Genomic DNA, 23050 nt, shown 5'->3' on the forward strand with positions numbered 1-23050 from the left:
GGGATGGCCAGGGGAGGGCTGTGGGGTAGCAGATGGTGGGTTGGGTACACGCAAGGCCGGGGCCATGTTTTATAGTACGGCGACTGCAGGTTGTCAGTCGTGTGCATGCGCGGCCCGGGAGCCGGCCATTCTCTGGGAGGCGGGAGTTTCAGTCTCCGCCGGTGCTAACCCTCAATGGTACCGGAATCGGTGAGGCTTACAGGCCGAGTTATGGTCATGGAAGACCACACATGCTCCGCTGGAGCCGGCACTTAGCCTCAGGAACGGAGAGTCAGTGTGTGTGGGACCTGTACCCCAGTCAGAGTCAGTGTGTGTGGGACCCGTACCCCAGTCAGAGTCAGTGTGTGCGGGACCCGTACCCCAGTGAGAGTCAGTGTGTGTGGGACCTGTACCCCAGTGAGAGTCAGTGTGTGTGGGACCCTTACCCCAGTGAGAGTCAGTGTGTATGGGACCCGTACCCCAGTGAGAGTCAGTGTGTGTGGGACCTGTACCCCAGTGAGAGTCAGTGTGTGTGGGGCCCGTACCCCAGTGAGAGTCAGTGTGTGTGGGGCCCGTACCCCAGTGAGAGTCAGTGTGTGTGGGACCCGTACCCCAGTGAGAGTCAGTGTGTGTGGGACCCGTACCCCAGTGAGAGTCAGTGTGTGGGGGACCCGTACCCCAGTGAGAGTCAGTGTGTGTGGGACCCGTACCCCAGTGAGAGTCAGTGTGTGTGTGACCCGTACCCCAGTGAGAGTCAGTGTGTGTGGGTCCCGTACCCCAGTGAGAGTCAGTGTGTGTGGGTCCCGTACCCCAGTGAGAGTCAGTGTGTGTGGGACCCATATCCCAGTGAGAGTCAGTGTGTGGGACCCGTACCCCAGTGAGAGTCGGTGTGTGTGGGTCTGTACCCCAGTGAGAGTCGGTGTGTGTGGGTCTGTACCCCAGTGAGAGTCAGTGTGTGTGGGACCCGTACCCCAGTGAGAGTCGGTGTGTGTGGGTCTGTACCCCAGTGAGAGTCGGTGTGTGTGGGTCTGTACCCCAGTGAGAGTCAGTGTGTGTGGGACCCCAGTGAGAGTCAGTGTGTGGGACCCGTACCCCAGTGAGAGTCGGTGTGTGTGGGTCTGTACCCCAGTGAGAGTCAGTGTGTGTGGGACCCCAGTGAGAGTCAGTGTGTGGGACCCATACCCCAGTGAGAGTCAGTGTGTGTGGGACCCGCACCCCAGTGAGAGTCAGTGTATGTGGGACCCGTACCCCAGTGAGAGTCAGTGTGTGTGGGACCCGTACCCCAGTGAGAGTCAGTGTGTGTGGGACCCGTACCCCAGTGAGAGTCAGTGTGTGTGGGACCCGTACCCCAGTGAGAGTCAGTGTGTGTGGGACCCGTACCCCAGTGAGAGTCAGTGTGTGTGGGACCCATACCCCAGTGAGAGTCAGTGTGTGTGGGATCCGTACCCCAGTGAGAGTCAGTGTGTGTGGGACCCATACCCCAGTGAGAGTCAGTGTGTGTGGGACCCATACCCCAGTCAGAGTCAGTGTGTGTGGGACCCCCCTGTACCCCAGTGAGAGTCAGTGTGTGTGGGACCCGTACCCCAGTGAGAGTCAGTGTGTGTGGGACCCGTACCCCAGTGAGAGTCAGTGTGTGTGGGACCCGTACCCCAGTGAGAGTCAGTGTGTGTGGGACCCGTACCCCAGTGAGAGTCAGTGAGTGTGGGACCCGTACCCCAGTGAGAGTCAGTGTGTGTGGGACCCGTACCCCAGTGAGAGTCAGTGTGTGTGGGACCCGTACCCCAGTGAGAGTCAGTGTGTGTGGGACCCGTACCCCAGTGAGAGTCAGTGTGTGTGGGGCCCGTACCCAGTGAGAGTCAGTGTGTGGGGGACCCGTACCCCAGTGAGAGTCAGTGTGTGTGGGACCCATACCCCAGTCAGAGTCAGTGTGTGTGGGACCCCCCTGTACCCCAGTGAGAGTCAGTGTGTGTCGGACCCGTACCCCAGTGAGAGTCAGTGTGTGTGGGACCCGTACCCCAGTGAGAGTCAGTGTGTGTGGGACCCGTACCCCAGTGAGAGTCAGTGTGTGTGGGACCCGTACCCCAGTGAGAGTCAGTGAGTGTGGGACCCGTACCCCAGTGAGAGTCAGTGTGTGTGGGACCCGTACCCCAGTGAGAGTCAGTGTGTGTGGGACCCGTACCCCAGTGAGAGTCAGTGTGTGTGGGACCCGTACCCCAGTGAGGGTCAGTGTGTGTGGGACCCGTACCCCAGTGAGAGTCAGTGTGTGTGGGACCCGTACCCCAGTGAGAGTCAGTGTGTGTGGGACCCGTACCCCAGTGAGAGTCAGTATGTGTGGGACCCGTACCCAAGTGTCAGTGTGTGTGGGACCCGTACCCCAGTGAGAGTCAGTGTGTGTGGGACCCGTACCCCAGTGAGAGTCAGTATGTGTGGGACCCGTACCCAAGTGTCAGTGTGTGTGGGACCCGTACCCCAGTGAGGGTCAGTGTGTGTGGGACCCGTACCCCAGTGAGAGTCAGTGTGTGTGGGACCCGTATCCCAGTGAGAGGCAGTGTGTGTGGGACCCGTACCCCAGTGAGAGTCAGTGTGTATGGGACCCGTACCCCAGTGAGAGTCAGTGTGTGTGGGACCCGTACCCCAGTGAGAGTCAGTGTGTGTGGGACCCGTACCCCAGTGAGAGTCAGTGTGTGTGGGACCCATACCCCAGTGAGAGTCAGTGTGTGTGGGACCCGTACCCGAGAGAGAGTCAGTGTGTGTGGGACCCCTACCCCAGTGAGAGTCAGTGTGTGTGGGACCCGTACCCCAGTGAGAGTCAGTATGTGTGGGACCCGTACCCAAGTGTCAGTGTGTGTGGGACCCGTACCCCAGTGAGAGTCAGTGTGTGTGGGACCCGTACCCCAGTGAGAGTCAGTGTGTGTGGGACCCGTATCCCAGTGAGAGGCAGTGTGTGTGGGACCCGTACCCCAGTGAGAGTCAGTGTGTATGGGACCCGTACCCCAGTGAGAGTCAGTGTGTGTGGGACCCGTACCCCAGTGAGAGTCAGTGTGTGTGGGACCCATACCCCAGTGAGAGTCAGTGTGTGTGGGACCCGTACCCGAGAGAGAGTCAGTGTGTGTGGGACCCCTACCCCAGTGAGAGTCAGTGTGTGTGGGACCCGTACCCGAGAGAGAGTCAGTGTGTGTGGGACCCGTACCCCAGTGAGAGTCAGTGTGTGGGGGACCCGTACCCCAGTGAGAGTCAGTGTGTGTGAGACCCTTACCCCAGTGAGAGTCAGTGTGTGTGGGACCCGTACCCCAGAGAGAGTCAGTGTGTGGGGGACCCGTACCCCAGTGAGAGTCAGTGTGTGTGGGGGACCCGTACCCCAGTGAGAGTCAGTGTGTGTGGAACCCCGTACCCCAGTGAGAGTCAGTGTGTGTGGGACCCGTACCCCAGTGAGAGTCAGTGTGTGTGGGACCCGTACCCCAGTGAGAGTCAGTGTGTGTGGGGCCCGTACCCCAGTGAGAGTCAGTGTGTGTGGGACCCGTACCCCAGTGAGAGTCAGTGTGTGTGGGACCCTTACCCCAGTGAGAGTCAGTGTGTGTGGGACCCGTACCCCAGTGAGAGTCAGTGTGTGTGGGACCCGTACCCCAGTGTCAGTGTGTGTGGGACCCGTACCCCAGTGAGAGTCAGTGTGTGGGACCCGTACCCCAGTGAGAGTCAGTGTGTTTGGGACCCGTACCCCAGTGAGAGTCAGTGTGTGTGGGACCCGTACCCCAGTGCGAGTCAGTGTGTGTGGGACCCGTACCCCAGTGAGAGTCAGTGTGTGGGGAACCCGTACCCCAGTGAGAGTCAGTGTGTGTGGGACCCGTACCCCAGTGAGAGTCAGTGTGTGGGACCCCAGTGAGAGTCTGTGTGTGTGGGACCCGTACCCCAGTGAGAGTCAGTGTGTGTGGGACCCGTACCCCAGTGAGAGTCAGTGTGTGTGGGACCCGTACCCCAGTGAGAGTCAGTGAGTGTGGGACCCGTACCCCAGTGAGAGTCAGTGAGTGTGGGACCCGTACCCCAGTGAGAGTCAGTGTGTGTGGGACCCGTACCCCAGTGAGAGTCAGTGTGTGGGGGACCCGTACCCCAGTGAGGGTCAGTGTGTGTGGGACCCGTACCCCAGTGAGAGTCAGTGTGTGTGGGACCCGTACCCCAGTCAGAGTCAGTGTGTGTGGGACCCGTACCCCAGTGAGAGTCAGTGTGTGTGGGACCCCAGTGAGAGTCAGTGTGTGTGGGACCCATACCCCAGTGAGAGTCAGTGTGTGTGGGACCCGTACCCAGTGAGAGTCAGTGTGTGTGGGACCCGTACCCCAGTGAGAGTCAGTGTGTGTGGGACCCGTACCCCAGTGAGAGTCAGTGTGTGTGGGACCCGTACCCCAGTGAGAGTCAGTGTGTGTGGGTCCCATACCCCAGTGAGAGTCAGTGTGTGTGGGACCCGTACCCCAGTGAGAGTCAGTGTGTGTGGGACCCGTACCCCAGTGAGAGTCAGTGTGTGTGGGACCCGTACCCCAGTGAGAGTCAGTGTGTGTGGGTCCCATACCCCAGTGAGAGTCAGTGTGTGTGGGTCCCATACCCCAGTGAGAGTCAGTGTGTGTGGGTCCCATACCCCAGTGAGAGTCAGTGTGTGTGGGACCCGTACCCCAGTGAGAGTCAGTGTGTGTGGGACCCGTACCCCAGTGAGAGTCAGTGTGTGTGGGACCCGTACCCCAGTGAGAGTCAGTGTGTGTGGGACCCCCTGTACCCCAGTGAGAGTCAGTGTGTGTGGGACCCGTACCCCAGTGAGAGTCAGTGTGTGTGGGACCCGTACCCCAGTGAGAGTCAGTGTGTGTGGGACCCGTACCCCAGTGAGAGTCAGTGTGTGTGGGACCTGTACCCCAGTGAGAGTCAGTGTGTGTGGGACCCGTACCCCAGTGAGAGTCAGTGAGTGTGGGACCCGTACCCCAGTGAGAGTCAGTGTGTGTGGAATTTACGATTATCCGTCTGGTTGACAATACAGTTCTATTACGCTTGGTAGAAACTCCATATATTCAAACACAGAGACCTGTCCTCTGCAGGGAAAAGGATCCTTTCTTGGCATTGTGCCTTTTTTGAAGTAAACAAAAGAATAATTCCATGGTAAGTTCGCCATGGCAACGACTTGACCAATTAGAGCGGGTCTGAAAATTACCAATCCTGGAGTTTAAATTGTTTTCTTTGAAATTGGCATTCTAGTGTTGAACCTGATGAGTGTCAGACAGAAAGCTTCAACAGAATGTATCTTTTTTCAGCAATACCTTTTCTATGTCTACCTCAGCAAGCCCCTTGCCAATTTTAAATACCCCAAACAGGTAACCCACGCAGTCTGCTCTTTTGAAGGGCAAAGCACCCCAGACTGTTGAGTCTGTCTGATAGTCACAAACCCTCCATTCTGCAAGCATCACGCAAATGTAATTTGCACCTTCTCCAATCCATCAATATGCTTATATTCCTGCAGTACACCAATGTACACAGTCTATGACCAAGATTCTACACTTCCCTGCTTTTCAGTTCTATTTCCCGGGGAATGAGGTGTGAGTATATCAGAGAAATCGGAGCTGTGGGGTTGGTTTCACAGACAATGTGGCTAAAGGTCTTGGTGCTTACACTGAATATCGAGAACTTGCTTGGCCACTTGTGGTGATGATCTTAGGGACTCATGGTCCACAGTACAGCTGACAGTCACACCATCATCATTGCGATCCACCTGAAGACCCAATGTGCTGCTCACTGTGAAGGTCTTCCCTTTGGAGTCAGGCTCCTTTGTAGAGGGAACGTCTACAAACAGAAAAATCAGAGAGCCAGGTCAGTAAAACGAACGTTCTCTCACATCCTTCCTCACAATGACAAATCAATACATACGTGCAACTCATAGATAATGGCACAGTTCCAGTCATTTTCAAACTGCTCAATCAACATCAAAAATGGACACAGTGAACAGTGTTTTGTTCAGTGTAGTTTTCCAGCAATTCAATGATTCCTTTGTGCTTATCAAGATGAAGAAATGTCAGTGAAGAGCAGTGAAGTCTTTCCAATATGTTAGAGAACAAGTCAGACAAGAAAGTAAAGCTCCCTCAGGCATGTCCAGATCAACTGTATACCAGGAAGACACAGAGTAAAGCTCCCTCTACACTGTCCCCATCAAACACTCCCAGGACAGGTACAGCACGACGTTAGATACAGAGTTAAGCTTCCTCTACACTGTCCCCATCAAACACTCCCAGGACAGGTACAGCACGGGGTTAGATACAGAGTAAAGCTCCCTCTACACTGTCCCCAACAAACACTCCCAGGCCAGGTACAGCACGGGGTTAGATACAGAGTAAAGCTCCCTCTACACTGTCCCCATCAAACACTCCCAGGACAGGTACAGCACGGGGTTAGATACAGAGTAAAGCTCCCTCTACACTGTCCCCATCAAACACTCCCAGAACAGGTACAGCACGGGGTTAGATACAGAGTAAACCTCCCTCTACACTGTCCCCATCAAACACTCCCAGGACAGGTACAGCACGGGGTTAGATACAGAGTAAAGCTCCCTCTACACTGTCCCCATCAAACACTCCCAGGACAGGGACAGCACGGGGTTCGATACAATGATGTCGATTCTCTCTCTGATCCTGACGAGATTGTGATTCGTTCCTTATGGGGATGAAGTTTGAAGGAGGTTCTGGAAACAGAATGTGAAATGTAAACCGGACATTGTGACACCTGTTCGTGGGAATAATTGTCAGCATGTAGATTCCGCAAAGCAGCAGCTCCATTTGGAGATCATTCCACCAAGCAGGAAAAGGCATTTTGAACTCCCTGGATGGGAGAGCAATGGAAGTGGAGATAATCAGGAAGCTCGAAGTGGAGTTGAGCTGAGAGTTTGTCTGCAGCAAGTCACCATCTTAAACCAGTATTCAAGAAGGGAAGTAGGGATAAAACCAGAAATTACAGGCCAGTGAGTCTAACAACAGTTGCTGTCAATTTATTTGAAAAAGTTCTGTGGACAGAATTGGTCTCCACTTGGAGAGGTGAGGATTAATCAAGGATAGTCAGTATGACTTTGTCAGAGAGAGATTATGGGCAGAATTCTCCGTTTCTGCAGCCAGGCCCTGATGCCAGCGTGGGACCTCTGGTGGTTCACAGCCGGTAAATTGGCGCGAACACCGAACCAATTCCATTACCAGTGAGGGGCTAGCCCAGGCGCTGCTTGAAATGCCCACGAGTCACGGCGAAAACAGCCGGAGAATGACTGGATCCCGGACTGCGCACGGCTGATGACCTGCACTGGTCGCGCCGTACAACATGGCGCCTGCCGTGCACGACCCTAACCCGCCTACCGCGACCCCACAGCCCACCCCCAGTCCATCCCTCACCTGTCCCCTCAGCTCTAGCAGAAGCCCTTCCCGGGCAGCAGCATGGATCCCAGCCGGCTGTGGCAGTGCTGGACATAGTCCCCAGCCGTCACGGCGGGTTCCCGCACAGTTGGGACAATACGTTTCCCGCGCCATCTGGAACTTGGCCCATTGAGGACGGAGATTCGCGGGTGTACCGGCTGATGACGCGCCAACGCTGTTGAAACGGCACGCGGCACAAGTCAGGATGATGGCAGTTTGGAGGGGCGGAGCATTGGGGACCGGTGTCAAACCGGCGCGCGCCCATATTTCGGTGTGGAAATCCATTCTCCGCCTGATCGCCGAACACAATTTCGGCGTGGGGCTACGGCTAATCCAGCCCCATGTTTTACAAATTTGATTGATTATTTTGAGGAGGTGATTACGTGGGTAGATGAGGGTGGTATGCTTGATGTATAGGCTTTTGACAAGGTTCCACATGGTAAACTAATAAAGAAACTAAGAGTGCATGGGATCCAGGGCAACTTGGTAAACTGGATGAAACATTGGCTTAGTGGGAGGAAGCAGATGATGGTGGTCGACATTTTCTTTGTGACTGGAATCCTGGGCTGGATTGTCCCCTACCCGGCGGGGCGGAGGGGGGTCCCGGCGGGATGGAGTGGCGTGATCCACTCCGGCATCGGGCCGCCCCAAAGGTGCGGAATCCTCCACACCTTGAGGGGCCAAGCCCTCACCTTTAGGGGCTAGGCCCGCGCCGGAGTGGTTGGCGCCACGCCAGCCGGGCGGCGGAAGTCTGCGCATGTGCGGGGGCGTCAGCGGCTGCTGTCGACATTCCCGCGCATGCGCAGGGGGGGTCACCTCCGCGTCGGCCATCGCGGAGACTGATGCCGACGCGGAAGGAAAAGAGTGCCCCCACGGCACAGGCCCGGCGGCCGATCGTGGCCCAGGCCACCGTGGGGGAACCCCCCGGGGCCAGATCTCCCCCCCCCCCCCCAGGATCCCGGAGCCCGCGCGCGCCGTCTTGTCCCGCCGGTAAATACCTTGTTTGATTCAAGCTAGCGGGACCGGCATAACAGCAGCGGGACTTCGGCCCATTGCGGGCCGGAGAATCGCCGGGGGGGGGGGCCGCTGACAGGCATGGCGCGATTCCCGCCCCCGCCGAATATCCGGTGCCGGAGAATTCGGCTGCCGGTGGGGGCGGGATTCACACCGCCCCCCAACGATTCTCCGACCCGGCGGGGGGTGGGAGAATCCAGCCCCCTGTGTCCAGTGGTGTTGCTCAGGGATCAACGCCACTTGATGTTTGTAGTTTACATTAAAGATCTGGATGTGAATGTAGGAAGTATGATTAGTAAGTTCATAAATGACACAAAAATGTGTGGTGTGGTAAATAGTGGGGAGCAAGGCCTTAGATTACAGGACGATATAGACGGACTGGTTAGATGGGCAGAACAGTGGCAAATGGAATTTAACCATGAAAATTGTGATGTGATGCATTTCTGGGGGGATTAAGAAAGCAAGGCAACATACAGTGAACGGTAGGATGCTGGGACGTACAGAGGGTCAGAAGGATGCTGTCCTCACAGGCCCCAGAGACCCAACAAAGTGAATTAACCAATGATTTGTGTAAAGGTTGTGGGATTTTGGCCTTGATTGCTCCAATGACTTACAGGTGCCAGATTTGTAAGTAAAACACAAAATAACTTTATTTACAACAAGAGAAGTTGGTGATAATAGAGCAACAGTCTGCTCATCGAATAACTGCCCAACCACTGTCCCACCCTCCACCCACACACACACCAGACAGACGCACAGTGGGATAGGGAAGCAACAAGATAATGGGGATTAAGAGGGCATGAGAATTGAGTATCTTCATGGCTGAGGTTGTGGTCTTTGTTGTCGGCGATCGTCTTGGTGAGCACAGTTTCGAAACCCAACCATTGGATCGGACCTTCTAGTTTCTGACTTCAATTACAACCCACAGATTGTATAGACTGCCCTCCAGGGAGTCACTTTCACTTGACTGACCTCCAACAGATTGGCTCTCAGTCGCACTGAGACCATCTTAGAATTCTCTGCCTGAGAATTTAAAACAGAGTTTTCCATTCACTCTGCCTCTCAGTTCAAAACCAAAGTCTGCAGAATGGTGGAATCTAGCAGAACAAAGCATTAAGGGAATTACACAGGGAAGCAAGATTTAAACATGAGGATATTTACATACATACGAAAAGGGAGGTTATGCTGGAGCTGTATAAAACACTGGTTAGGCCCCAGCTGGAATACCGTGTACAGTTCTGGTCACCACACTCTAGAACAGAAGTGATTGAACTGGAGAGGGTGCAGAGGAGATTCCACACCCACAAGTATTAATGTGGCTCGTCCAGTTCAGTTTCTGACCTATGGTAACCCCAGGACATTGATTGTGGGAGATTCAGCGATGGCTATGCCATTGAATGTCAAAGGGCGATGGTTAGATCCTCTCTTGCAGGAGATGGTCATAGCCTGGCACATGTGTGGGTCCAGCCTCAGGAACTCGGCCAGGTGTGAGAGCCACTCCGAGGCCCTTTGTGGCGTTGCCGACTCCAGCCTGGCAGAAATCTCCACCTGCCCATCAGTGAGACAAAGGCCAGGGCGTCCGCCCCTTCCCTGCCCAGAGCTCTCGGTGCTCTGATACCCCGAAGACCTCCACAGATGGGCAAGGCTCCCTCTCCATCCTCACCACCCTGGACATAGCTTCGAAGAAGGCCACCCAAACTCCCTAAGTCTGGGGCACGACCAGAACATGTGGTTGCCCGAGCCCCCTTGACATCTCCCGCACTTATCCTCCACCTCCGTGAAGAACCTGCTCATTCGTGTCTGGGTGAGGTCGCCTTGTGCATCACCTTGAGTTGCATCAGGCTTAGCCCAGTGCAGGAGGAGGTGGAGTTGACCCTGTTCAGCACTTCGATCCAGAGTACTCCCCCTATCTCAATGCCCATTTCCTCCCCAAGTTTCCATCGGGTCTCATCCAATGGGGTCTTGACCTTTTCTATAAGTCGCCTGTAGATGTTGCCACACTTGTTTGCCTGTAGATATCGCCTGTAGATGTTGCCACTAATCCTGCTCTACATTGTCCAGGAATGTGTCTGGGTCTCCTTGCGGATAAAGTCTTTCAGCTGTAGGTACTGAAGCTCAGTCTCTTTCGGAGTTGGAGCCTTTCTTTGAGTTCCCCCAGGGTCGCCAGTCTGTTGTCATCTTGTCGAAGTTTAGCACAACCTCCTTGCACCTGAGGTACGTGCAGAATAATAAATCCAAGGCTATTATCTGCTTTATTAACTGCTCTCTCCACCTGTCCTGCCACCTTCAATGACCTCTGCACAGATACACCCAGCTCCCTCTGCTCCGGCATCCCTTTTTAGAATTTCACATCTTATTTTGTACTGTCGCTCCATGTTCTTCCCACCAAAATCACCTTACACTTCTCCGCATTGAACTTCATCTGCCACCTATCAGCCCACTCTACCATCCACTTGTCCATGTCCATTTGAAGTTCTACACTGCCCTCTTCACAACACTTTCAAGAATTGTGTCATCTGCAATCTTTGAAATTGTTGCCTGCACACTGTGACAAATGTTGGGATTGCAGATATATTGGACTATGTGTATTTGGAGCAGTTAAGGCTGACAGCCTGACTCAGTGTGTACGACTACTGCGGTCATGTTTTTGAAGAATCCTGGATTGAAAGACAAGCAGACATTTTGGTTACAACGGGTAATTAAAGCATCATAAAAGTGTGGCTATTGGAATTTTGTTTATATGAAGAAGGTTCACTGAGGTGTACCTAATCAAAGACATTGGTCAGATCACCAGACTTGTAGATCAGATGGAGGAGGAGTTCAAGAGGTGGGACATGCTGCCATTATCGTTGGCGGGGAGGGTACAGTCCGTCAAAATGACGGTGCTTCCGAGGTTCTTGTTCCTCTTTCAGTGCCTGCCCATCTTTATCCCCAGGGCCTTCTTTAGGAGAGTGACTAGCAGTATTTTGAGCTTTGTGTGGGCACATGGGACTCCGAGAGTGAAGAGGGTGTTCCTGGAGCGAGGGAGGGATAGAGGCGGGCTGGCGCTGCCCAACCTTCTGGGGTACTATTGGGCAGCCAATGTGTCAATGGTGCGTAAATGGGCGATGGAGGGGGGAGGGGCGGTGTGGAAAAGAATGGAGATGGCGTCATGTAGAGGTACGAGCCTGGGTGCCATGGTAACGGCACCGTTGCCGCTCTCCCCTAAGAGGTTTACCACGAGCCCGGTGGTGGCGGCGACCCTAAGAATCTGGGGACAGTGGAGACGGCATCGGGGGGAAACAGGGGGCTCGATGGAGGCTCCACTGGGTGGCAACCATCGGTTCATCCCGGGGAACAAGGATGGGGGATTTAGGGGGTGGCAAAGGGCGGGCATCAGCAAATTGAGGGACCTGTTTATTGGCGGGAGGTTTGCGGGCCTGGGGGAACTGGAAGATAAATTTGGGCTTCCCCAAGGGAACATGTTCAGGTACTTGCAGGTAAAGGCGTTTGCTAGGCGACAGGTAGAGGGATTCCCTCTGCTGCCCTCGCGGGGTATGATGGACAGAGTGCTTTCGGGGGTGTGGGTCGGAGAGGGGAAGGTGTCTGACATCTATAAGGTAATGCAGGAGGTGGAGGAGTCGTCAGTGGAGGAGCTGAAGGCTAAATGGGAGGAGGAACTTGGGGAGCAGATAGAGGATGGGACTTGGGCGGATGCCTTGGAGAGAGTCAACTCTTCCTCCTCATGTACGAGGCTTAGTCTCATCCAATTTAAGGTGCTGCACTGGGCCCACATGTCCGGGACTAGGATGAGTAGGTTCTTTGGGGGTGAGGACAGGTGCACCAGATGTTCGGGGAGTCCTGCGAACCACGCCCATATGTTCTGGGCATGCCCGGCACTGGAAGAATTCTGGAAGGGGGTGGCGGGGACGGTGTCGAGGGTGGTTGGATCCAGGGTCAAACCAAGGTGGGACTCGCGATTTTTGGAGTTGCGGTAGAGCCGGGAGTGCAGGAGGCGAAAGAGGCCGGGGTCCTGGCCTTTGCGTCCCTAGTAGCCCGACGAAGGATTCTGCTACAGTGGAAGGATGCGAGGCCCCCAAGTGTGGAGACCTGGATCAGTGACATGGCGGGATTTATAAAATTGGAAAGGGTCAAATTTGCCCTGAGAGGATCAATACAAGGGTTCTATAAACGATGGCAGCCTTTTCTGGACTTCCTGGCTCAGAGATAGGTAACTTGGTCAATAGCAGCAGCAACCCGGGGGGGGTGTTCCTTATTGTTGTAGTGTCTGTTCTGTAACTTTATATTGTGTTAATTTGCGTTGTTGTTAAAATGCTGTGTTGTTCATGGAGGTGGGGCGAATGTTTATGATTGCTAATATTATTGTTATTTTTGGTATTTTACTATGGTGCGTTATTGTTGTATAAATTCAAAATTTTTCAATAAAAATTATTTCAAAGAAAAAAAGACATTGGTCAGAATTCTGCATTTTCTCCCCCTTGCTGGGAGTGCAAATTTCTGCATAGTGTTGAATACGAGGTATTCCCGAGGGAATCCTGCTATGGGGCTACTGTATTGAGTGGGCGTCCCAATAGTGAAGTCTCGAAGATGACCTCCCCCATCCCTGGCACTGCAAATCAGCCCCCACCCCAGTCCTGGATTTTCTGCGTTCCCCCCAAGACCCGACCCCCCCACTGGGACCCCCTAAATAGGCAGACCTCCCACCCAGTCCTCCTAAATAGCACCACCCCCTCCCCACAGGGACCCAATAACTAAAGCGATTCCCCAGAGTCCCCTAACTAAAAGGACCCCACCCAGGGACCCCGGAACTAAAGGGACTCCACAAAGGGACCCCCTGCTGTCAATTTCCAGCTCAGTAATTCCACTTAAAGGTAAGGGGCGTGATTGGAATGCACTTAACTGTATGAAGTGGTTGCAGTACTGAGAATGAAGATGATGAATGAAGCAAGGCTAACAGCTGTTTTGTGGAAGCTGTCAATCACCGGCCACTACCAGAAATGAATGAATGAGGTGCTGCTAAAGCATGTGAGAGGTAAATCACAGATCACAGCTGTTCCCATTCCAGGAATGGACACATGCAGCTTCCAGGTGAGTTTTACAACTGTGAATGTTTCAATGTCCCTCCCTAGGCTGCTCTAGGGTGGGGGAGGTTATCTACATCCCCACGTGGGGACCACCATGTCAGGTACATGTTTGGTGATAACTGTAGTGATCTATATCCATGTGACTCCCAGCCCGGAGGACCAGAGAATCACGAGGGCTGGAGACTGTGGTGCCGGACCCGCTAAGTGGATGCAAATGGGTCATTAACCATTTGTATCCATTAGTATCCTCCCACTGGCACACGGGCATGAACACCGATCCCGTCGCCAGCGGGGGGGGGGGGGGGGGGGGGGGGGGGTGCCAGAGCATAGCGGTCAGTCCGGCGCCTGACGCAAACCTCGATTTTGGCCGGACACTCAATTCTCCGCCCAATTGCCATCTGCACTGCCGGTGTCACGGGGTGGAGAATCCCGCCCATTGTTCTTTAGTTTTAGTATAATAATAATCTTTATTGTTGTCACCAGTAGGTTTACATTAACACTGCAATGAAGTTACTGTGAAAAGCCCCTAGTCGCCACATTCCGGTGCCTGTTCGGGTACACAGAGGGCGAATTCAGAATGTCCAATTCACCCAACAGCAAGTCTTTCGGGACTTGTGGGAGGAAACCGGAGCACCCGGAGGAAACCCACGTAGACACAAGGAGAACTTGCAGACTCCGCACAGACAGTGACCCAAGTGGGAATCGAACCTGGGACCCTGGCGCTGTGAAGCAACAGTGCTAACAACTGTGTTACCGTGCCGCCCAGTAAGGTGATGTAGTTAATGGGAGGAGTCCGGGGCTGAGGCAGTCAGGTGTTAAGTTCCTGGAGAGAGAGTGAAGTCTGGAACCAGCTGCAGATTCTTGCCTGGGTGAAATTACTGGTTAACCTGCCAACCTTTCCAAATGCTGCTGTTGTAATCACAGGAAAAATCTTTCAGCTCACATCTGTGAGCGAAGCAGCTAATATAGAACATAGAACATAGAAGCTTTGGAGGAATATCGGGAAAGTAGGACGAATCTCAAACGCGCAATAAAGAGGGCTAAAAGGGGTCATGAAATATCTTTGGCTAACAGGGTTAAGGAAAATCCCAAAGCATTTTATTCATATGTAAGGAGCAAGAGGGTAACTAGAGAAAGGATTGGCCCACTTAAAGACAAAAGAGGAAATTTATGCGTGGACTCAGAGGAAATGGGTGAGATTCTTAATGAGTACTTTGCATCGGTATTCACAAAGGAGAGGGCAAGACAGATGTTGAGGCTAGGGATGGATGTTTAAATACTCTCGGTCAAGTTGTCATACGGAAAGGGGAAGTTTTGGGTATTCTAAAAGACATTAAGGTGGACAAGTCCCCAGGACCGGATGGTATCTATCCCAGGTTGATTGAGGGAAGCGAGGGTCGAAATAGCTGGGGCCTTAACAGATATCTTTACAGCATCCTTGAGCATGGGTGAGGTCCCGGAGGACTGGAGAATTGCTACTGTTGTCCCTTTGTTTAAGAAGGGTAGCAGGGATAATCCAGGGAATTATAGACCTGTGAGCTTGACGTCAGTGGTAGGCAAACTGTTGGAGAAGATACTGAGGGATAGGATCTATTCACATCTGGAAGAAAATAGACTTATCAGTGATAGGCAGCATGGTTTTGTGCAGGGAAGGTCATGTCTTACAAACCTAATAGAATTCTTTGAGGAAGTGACAAAGTTAATTGATGAGGGAAGGGCTGTAGATGTCGTATACATGGACTTTAGTAAAGCGTTTGATAAGGTTTCCCATGGCAGGTTGATGGAAAAAGTGAAGTCGTATGGGGTTCAGGGTGTACTAGCTAGATGGATAAAGAACTGGCTGGGTAACAGGAGACAGAGAGTAGTGGTGGAAGGGAGTGTCTCAAAATGGAGAAGGGTGACTAGTGGTGTTCCACAGGGATCCGTGCTCAGACTACTGTTGTTTGTGATCTACATAAATGACCTGGAGGAAGGTATAGGTGGTCTGATTAGCAAGTTGGTGGAGTTGCAGATAGCGAGGAAGACTGTCAGAGAATACAGCAAAATATAGATAGATTGGAAAGTTGGGCAGAGAAATGGCAGATGGAGTTCAATCCAGGCAAATGCGAGGTGATGCATTTTGGAAGATCAAATTCAAGAGCGGACTATATGGTCAATGGAAGGGTCTTGGGGAAAATTGATGTGCAGAGAGATCTGGGAGTTCAGGTCCATTGTACCCTGAAGGTGGCAACGCAGGTTGATAGAGTGGTCAAGAAGGCATACAGCATGCTTGCCTTCATCGGACGGGGTATTGAGTACAACAGTTGGCAGGTCATGTTACAGTTGTATCGGACTTTGGTTCGGCCTCATTTGGAATACTGCGTGCAGTTCTGGTCGCCACATTACCAGAAGGATGTGGATGCTTTAGAGAGGGTGCAGAGGAGGTTCACCAGGATGTTGCCTGGTATGGATGGTGCTAGCTATGAAGAAAGGTTGAGTAGATTAGGATTGTTTTCGTTGGAAAGACAGAGGTTGAGGGGGGACCTGTTTGAGGTCTACAAAATTATGAGAGGTATGGACAGGGTGGATAGCAACAAGCTTTTCCCAAGAGTGGGCGTGTCAGTTTGTCAGTTACAAGGGGTCACGATTTCAAAGTGAGAGGGGGAAAGTTTAAGGGAGATGTTCGTGGAAAGTTTTTTACGCAGAGGGTGGTGGGTGCCTGGAACGCTTTACCAGCGGAGGTGGTAGAGGAGGCACTAATAGCATCATTTAAGAAGCATCTAGACAGGGTATATGAATGGGCGGGAACAGAGGGAAGTAGACCTTGGAAAATAGGCAGACAGGTTTAGATAACGGATCTGGATCGGCGCAGGCTGGGAGGGCCGAAGGGCCTATTCCTGTGCTGTAATTTACTTTGTTCTTTGTTCTTTAAAGCAAACCAAGGCAGGCCAGCAGCACGGTTCAGTTCCCGTACCAGCCTCCCCGAACAGGCGCCGGAATGTGGCGACTAGGGGCTTTTCACAGTAACTTCATTTGAAGACTACTCGTGACAATAAGCGATTTTCATTTCCTTTTTCATTTCAAATCCATGCTGGCTCTTCCTAATCAAACCCAAATGTTTCCATGTGTGTAAGTCTCTGGAACATCTTCACACTGAGGACATGGGATCCTTTGCGAAGTTATTGCTGGAGGCTCACAGTCTGGGTTTAAACAGGAAGCTTGGCCTCCTGTTAGAGGTGGCAAATGGAGAGGCTCAGAGCCCTGTCCTCGAACGAGGAGTCAGCTCCTGCTCAACGCGAGGGAGAGGGAATTCAACTGGCACCGAGAGCTCTGAGAGACAGGAAAGTTTTTCCGGAGAAAGTGGAAGGAAAATCCAACAAAGTCAAGCAACCCATTTGGGTGCCGAAGCTTTTAAGATCAGCCAAAACACTGCAGGATATCAATCGAGCTGGAAGGGCTTTGAAAGGGTTGTGTTTACGGGATCATTTATAGCACTCAATTACTCCAATTCTGCTTGCAATATGTTTCACAGAATGAATATTTGATGCTACCTGAACATATCTCATAAAAATGTAATTTCTCTATTGCTGGACCAAAAGACTGGGATGGTAAAGAAGCTGGTGATGGGCTGGAGAAGTGACTATATTTACAGTGGATGGGGATATTCACCTCTCCGTCACCAGATTGCGTGCAGAGTACACATAACACATGCACTGAACTGAGGTTATACAGTCAGCACTCGTCACTATTAATAGACCAGGTAACTCAAGGAGAATCATCCATAATTGCATTATGGGATGTCACTTACAGAAAGTGCATCTTTGAAATATTTGGTGTACTGCTGAAGCACTCAAATACAGCACGGGAATGAGGAATCAAACATCGAAACACAGAAAATAGGAACAGGAGGAGGCCATTCGGCCCTTAGAGGCAGCTCTAACATTCAATATGATGATGGCTGATCATCCAACTCAGTAACCTGTTCGTGCTTCCCCCTCATGAGTGTGGAGGCAGCCACGGATGCTGATAGGGATGGAGGTTGGCTGTTTAAACAGCCTGTCAGTGTTGTGGGACTTCATCCAAATTACAATGAAAATAATTAATGCCTTCCAGTAATCATCCCTCAGAGACCCTTCACCCCCCCCCCCCCCCCCCCACACACACACTCCCCATATTCCATCCATTAATGCCTTCCAGTAATCATCCCTCATAGACCCTTCACCCCCCCACACACTCCCCATATTCCATCCATTAATGCCTTCCAGTAATCATCCCTCATAGACCCTTCACCCCCCCCCCCCCCACACACACACTCCCATATTCCATCCATTAATGCCTTCCAGTAATCATCCCTCATAGACCCTTCACCCCCCCCCCACACACACTCCCCATATTCCATCCATTAATGCCTTCCAGTAATCATCCCTCATGGACCCTTCACCCCCCACACACACTCCCCATATTCCATCCATTAATGCCTTCCAGTAATCATCCTCATGGACCCTTCACCCCCCACACACACTCCCCATATTCCATCCATTAATGCCTTCCAGTAATCATCCCTCAGAGACCCTTCACCCCCCCCCCCCCCACACACACACTCCCCATATTCCATCCATTAATGCCTTCCAGTAATCATCCCTCATAGACCCTTCACCCCCCCACACACTCCCCATATTCCATCCATTAATGCCTTCCAGTAATCATCCCTCATAGACCCTTCACCCCCCCCCCCCCCACACACACACCCCCATATTCCATCCATTAATGCCTTCCAGTAATCATCCCTCATAGACCCTTCACCCCCCCCCACACACACTCCCCATATTCCATCCATTAATGCCTTCCAGTAATCATCCCTCATGGACCCTTCACCCCCCACACACACTCCCCATATTCCATCCATTAATGCCTTCCAGTAATCATCCCTCATGGACCCTTCACCCCCCACACACACTCCCCATATTCCATCCATTAATGCCTTCCAGTAATCATCCCTCATAGACCCTTCACCCCCCCACACACACTCCCCATATTCCATCCATGTCACCTTATGCCCTCCCACTCACCCTCTGACCCTCACCCCTTGATGCCATGGGCACTTTCATGCCCATTCAAAGACACATGCATAGAATCAATGAACTCTTGTTAGTGACAATAGGATGGGTAAAATAGATCTTTTCAAAAAACATTCATTGCTAACTTTTTACTTTCTGAAATAAATCCCTTTTTTATGACAGCCCAATAAAAATATCTGAAACTGCAAGCTCTTGAAACCTCTTTATTTTGGATAAATAAACATTGTGCAATTGACAGAGGAAATCAGAGAACCAAACTGTCAATGAGGCAATGGTTTCAATGGGGCTCAGGTGTTTCAGTTCTCTAATGGATGTCCAAGCTCTCAGCAAGTGTGCATAATAAGACTTGGGTAGGTGTGTCCAAGCCCTAAAAATTGACCACACCTTTCAAGGGCTAGAGAAAATAGTAATGCGAGAGATTTATAACAACAGTCTGCTATACAGCCTTAAATCTCCTAAAGAGGAACAAACGGTTTCAAAAGCCAGTGATATAATGATCATGGCTGATAACCATCTAAACGAAAACAAATTTGAATCCAGTAGCTCCTACCAGCAAGGGACACATAAGAAGGAGGTAGAAGGAACAAGAGGAGAGAAGAATAGAGTATACAGAGAAATTCCCAACTTTCAAAAGAAGGAAGCCAGAGACTAAGCATTTGGAAGCCGCCCTGCTTGATTTGAGTATGGAAAGAATGGGTGCATCAAAGAACATCAAAGAAGGGTGCTGGGGAACTGCCATCAGAATCATGTTTATAGCCTGGAAGATACTGAGTCCAGGATTAAATGTAACGGGTATAGAATTTACAGTGCAGAAGGAGGCCATTCAGCCCATCGAGTCTGCACCGGCTCTTGGAAAGAGCACCCTACCCAAGGTCAACACCTCCACCCTATCCCCATAACCCAGTAACCCCACCCAACACTAAGGGCAATTTTGGACACTAAGGGCAATTTATCACTGGCCAATCCACCTAACCTGCACATCTTTGGACTGTGGGAGGAAACCGGAGCACCCGGAGGAAACCCACGCACACACGGGGGTGCTTCTTCCCTACTGACACCATTCACCAGAACACGGATCTCAGCTTCAGGTCTACATCATCCCAAGGTACAGATCCCACTTTCCTCAGGACTGGTGTCAGTGTCCACAAACCAGGGGTGGGATTCTCCGACCCCCGCCGGCGTCAATCCCGCCCCCGCCTCGTCCCGAATTCTCCGCCACCAGAGATTCGGCGGGGTCGGGAATCGCGCCGCGCCGGTCGGCGGGCCCCCCGTGGCGATTCTCCGGCCCGCGATGGGCCGAAGTCCCGCCGCTGTCAACCCTCTCCCGCCGGCGTGGATTAAACCACCTACCTTACCGGCGGGGCAGGTGGTGTGGGCGGGTGCCGGGGTCCTGGGGGGGGCCCGCGGGGCGATCTGACCCCAGGGGGTGCCCCCACGGTGGCCTGGCCCACGATCGGGGCCCACCGATCGGCGGGCGGGCCTGTGCCGTGGGGGCACTCTTTTTCTTCCTCCTTTGCCATGTTCTTCACCATAGCGGAAGCGGAAGAGACCCCCTCCCCTGTGCATGCGCCGGTATGACGTCAGTAGCCGCTGACGCTCCGGCGCATGCACAGACTTACGCCGGCCGGCGAAATCCTTTCGGCCCTGGCTGGCGTGGCGCCAAAGGCCATTCACGCCAGCCGGCGGAGTGGGAACCACTCCGGCGCGGGCCTAGCCCTCAATGTGAGGGCCTGGACCCTAAAGGTGCGGAGATTTCTGCATCTTTGGGGCGGCCCGACGCCGGAGTGGTTCACGCCACTCCAACACGCTGGGACCCCCCACCCCGCAGGGTAGGGGAGAATCCCGGCCATTATTTCTATTCATTTACTTGAACAAAGTTTACCTAATGAGAAACAAAAGGTCACCTTATTGCAATAACAGTACTAAGATATGTCAGTGTTAGAACAGTAAGAAGTCTTACAACACCAGGTTAAAGTCCAACAGGTTTGTTTCAAACACGAGCTTTCGGAGCACGGCTCCTTCTTCAGGTGTTAGAAACCACACAATCCTCTAACACAGTGAAAGGCTATTTGGTGCATTTTGTTTGTGTTGACTCTCTGAACTAACTACCCAATTAGCTCTACTCTCATCTTCTGTTCCCTGAGCCCTGCAAAATTTTTCAATTTTCAAATATTTTCCGAATTTGTTTTTGAAATGATTGAATCTGCTTCCACCATCATTTCAAGCAGAAAATTCCAGATTTTGTCACCTCGCTGTCTAAAAGTATTTCTGTTCACCTTTCTCCTTTATAGCAAATGTCAGGCTTTGACAAAGAGTCCTCCAGACTCGAAACGTTCGCTCCCTTCTCTCTCCACAGACGCTGTCAGACCTGCTGAGATTGGCCAGTATTTTCTGTTTTTGTTTCAGATTCCAGCTTCTACAGTAATTTGCTTTTATCTAAGCCTAAATTATGTTGGCTTTAAGTCTCGAGAGCACAACTTGAATTCATTCTCTTCTGATTCTTGGGTGAGGGTGCTAACCACTGAGACAGGGGAGAAACAGCTTTCAGACGTAATCTTGCGCCCAGAACTAATTTTCCTCCCACACATTCATTTCTCTAATTTTATTTTCCCCTTTGCCAATTTGTATGTGGCTCAGGTAATAATCCAGAAATTAGTATATTCCGGTTCTGCCTCTTAATTTGGAGCCGAGCTGCTCCTATTGACGATACAGAAGCTCCTTCCTCATCCTGCCTATGTCATTGCTTTGCTTCCTCCACGGACAACAACTGGATCTTTACCTCCCACTGCAAGTTCCTCTCCAGCTCTGAGCTGTCCAGAACTCTGGCACCAGCCAGGCAACAAATCCTTTGGGATTCAGTGCTTTTCAAGATGAAGTCTCTTTTGGCAACAATCTGTGTTTACCGTATGTTAGTAATTTTTGGGTGTTGTCTCCCTTCACTCAGTATAAATGCAATCTTTCATCTAATGTTAGATCCGTCATTTTCTTATTCAAAGTCTTTGACTGCAAACATGAGAACGAGCTTGGAAACAAAGCAAGATATCAGCACAAAGATGATACACTTGTCCTTGAGTCACCAGCCTCATCCAGCTGGTTTCCTGGCTCATTAATGATAATCTCCCCGAGATCCTATATTGGCTATCTTCCTGGATGCTCTAAAAGATGTCAGCCGACATTCCCTATCAATGTTTGGTCAACATTCAAGAGGACTTCTAAAGTTTATTCAAAGCAAAGACAGCATGTGGCTTTTTAATGGGACCAATTGGGAAGGACTGACCCCCCCCCCCCCCCCCCCCCCCCCCAGCATCCACCCCAACCACCCCCCATCAGTCAGTGTAAAGATCGAGGCTTTATCTTGGGCCAGTCTTTGTCTAGTTCCACAGGATATCTAAGGGATCTGAACCCAGAATGTTCATGTGTTTCAAAGCCAAGAAAATAGCAATTCTCATGTACTCAGAGCTGACTCTATCAGGGTGGCATCAGATTTTGTGAACTATTAAAAGCATCCAGAGTAAAGTCGCCATGGTCCCGGAGGCTGCTTTTCCCTTTCAGGGGGAGAGCTGACTGCTGGGGTTTAAACGTGAGGGCCACCACACCTCAGGCAAGGGGCAAGGTTGAGAAGGTGGGTGTAAACGCCGGCGTTTTACGACGGCGTCATCAGGCCCCTCAGAGCAGCGATCCTGCCCCGCACAGGGGCCCAGCATGGCACATGGGGCCCAGCACGGCACAGGGGGCCAGCACGGCACAGGGGGCCAGCACGGCACTGGGGGCCAGCACGGCACAGGGGGCCAGCATGGCACAGGGGGCCAGCACCGCACAGGGGGCCAGCATGGCACTGGGGGCCAGCACGGCACTGGGGGCCAGCACGGCACAGGGGGCCAGCACGGCACAGGGGGCCAGCACGGCACTGGGGGCCAGCACGGCACAGGGGGCCAGCATGGCACAGGGGGCCAGCACCGCACAGGGGGCCAGCATGGCACTGGGGGCCAGCACGGCACTGGGGGCCAGCACGGCACAGGGGGCCAGCACGGCACAGGGGGCCAGCACGGCACTGGGGGCCAGCACGGCACTGGGGGCCAGCACGGCGCTGGGGGCCAGCACGGCGCTGGGGGCCAGCACGGCACAGGGGGCCAGCATGGCACTGGGGGCCAGCACGGCACTGGGGGCCAGCACGGCACAGGGGGCCAGCACGGCACAGGGGGCCAGCACGGCACTGGGGGCCAGCACGGCGCTGGGGGCCAGCACGGCACTGGGAGCCAGCACGGCACAGGGGGCCAGCACGGCACTGGGGGCCAGCACGGCACAGGGGGTCAGCACGGCACAGGGGGTCAGCACGGCACAGGGGGTCAGCACGGCACTGGGGGCCAGCATGGCACTGGGGGCCAGCAAGGCACTGGGGGCCAGCACGGCACTGGGGGCCAGCACGGCACTGGGGGCCAGCATGGCACTGGGGGCCAGCACGGCGCTGGGGGCCAGCATGGCACAGGGGGCCAGCACC

The 23050-nt window shown here is 52.9% G+C and overlaps 1 protein-coding gene across 6 annotated transcripts in view; it reads right to left on the bottom strand.

The window, feature by feature from the left end:
* Nucleotides 1–23050, bottom strand: part of cadm2b (cell adhesion molecule 2b) — a 1840301-nt gene that overhangs the window by 180857 nt on the left and 1636394 nt on the right. For all 6 annotated transcript variants that reach the window (XM_038801311.1, XM_038801316.1, XM_038801313.1 and 3 more), the window contains one exon: nt 5620–5790. In XM_038801311.1, coding sequence (XP_038657239.1) covers nt 5620–5790 — 171 coding nt within the window. The remainder of the gene's footprint in view (nt 1–5619; nt 5791–23050) is intronic.

This window comes from Scyliorhinus canicula, chromosome 7 (genome assembly GCF_902713615.1).
Source record: "Scyliorhinus canicula chromosome 7, sScyCan1.1, whole genome shotgun sequence".
Classification (NCBI taxonomy): domain Eukaryota; kingdom Metazoa; phylum Chordata; class Chondrichthyes; order Carcharhiniformes; family Scyliorhinidae; genus Scyliorhinus; species Scyliorhinus canicula.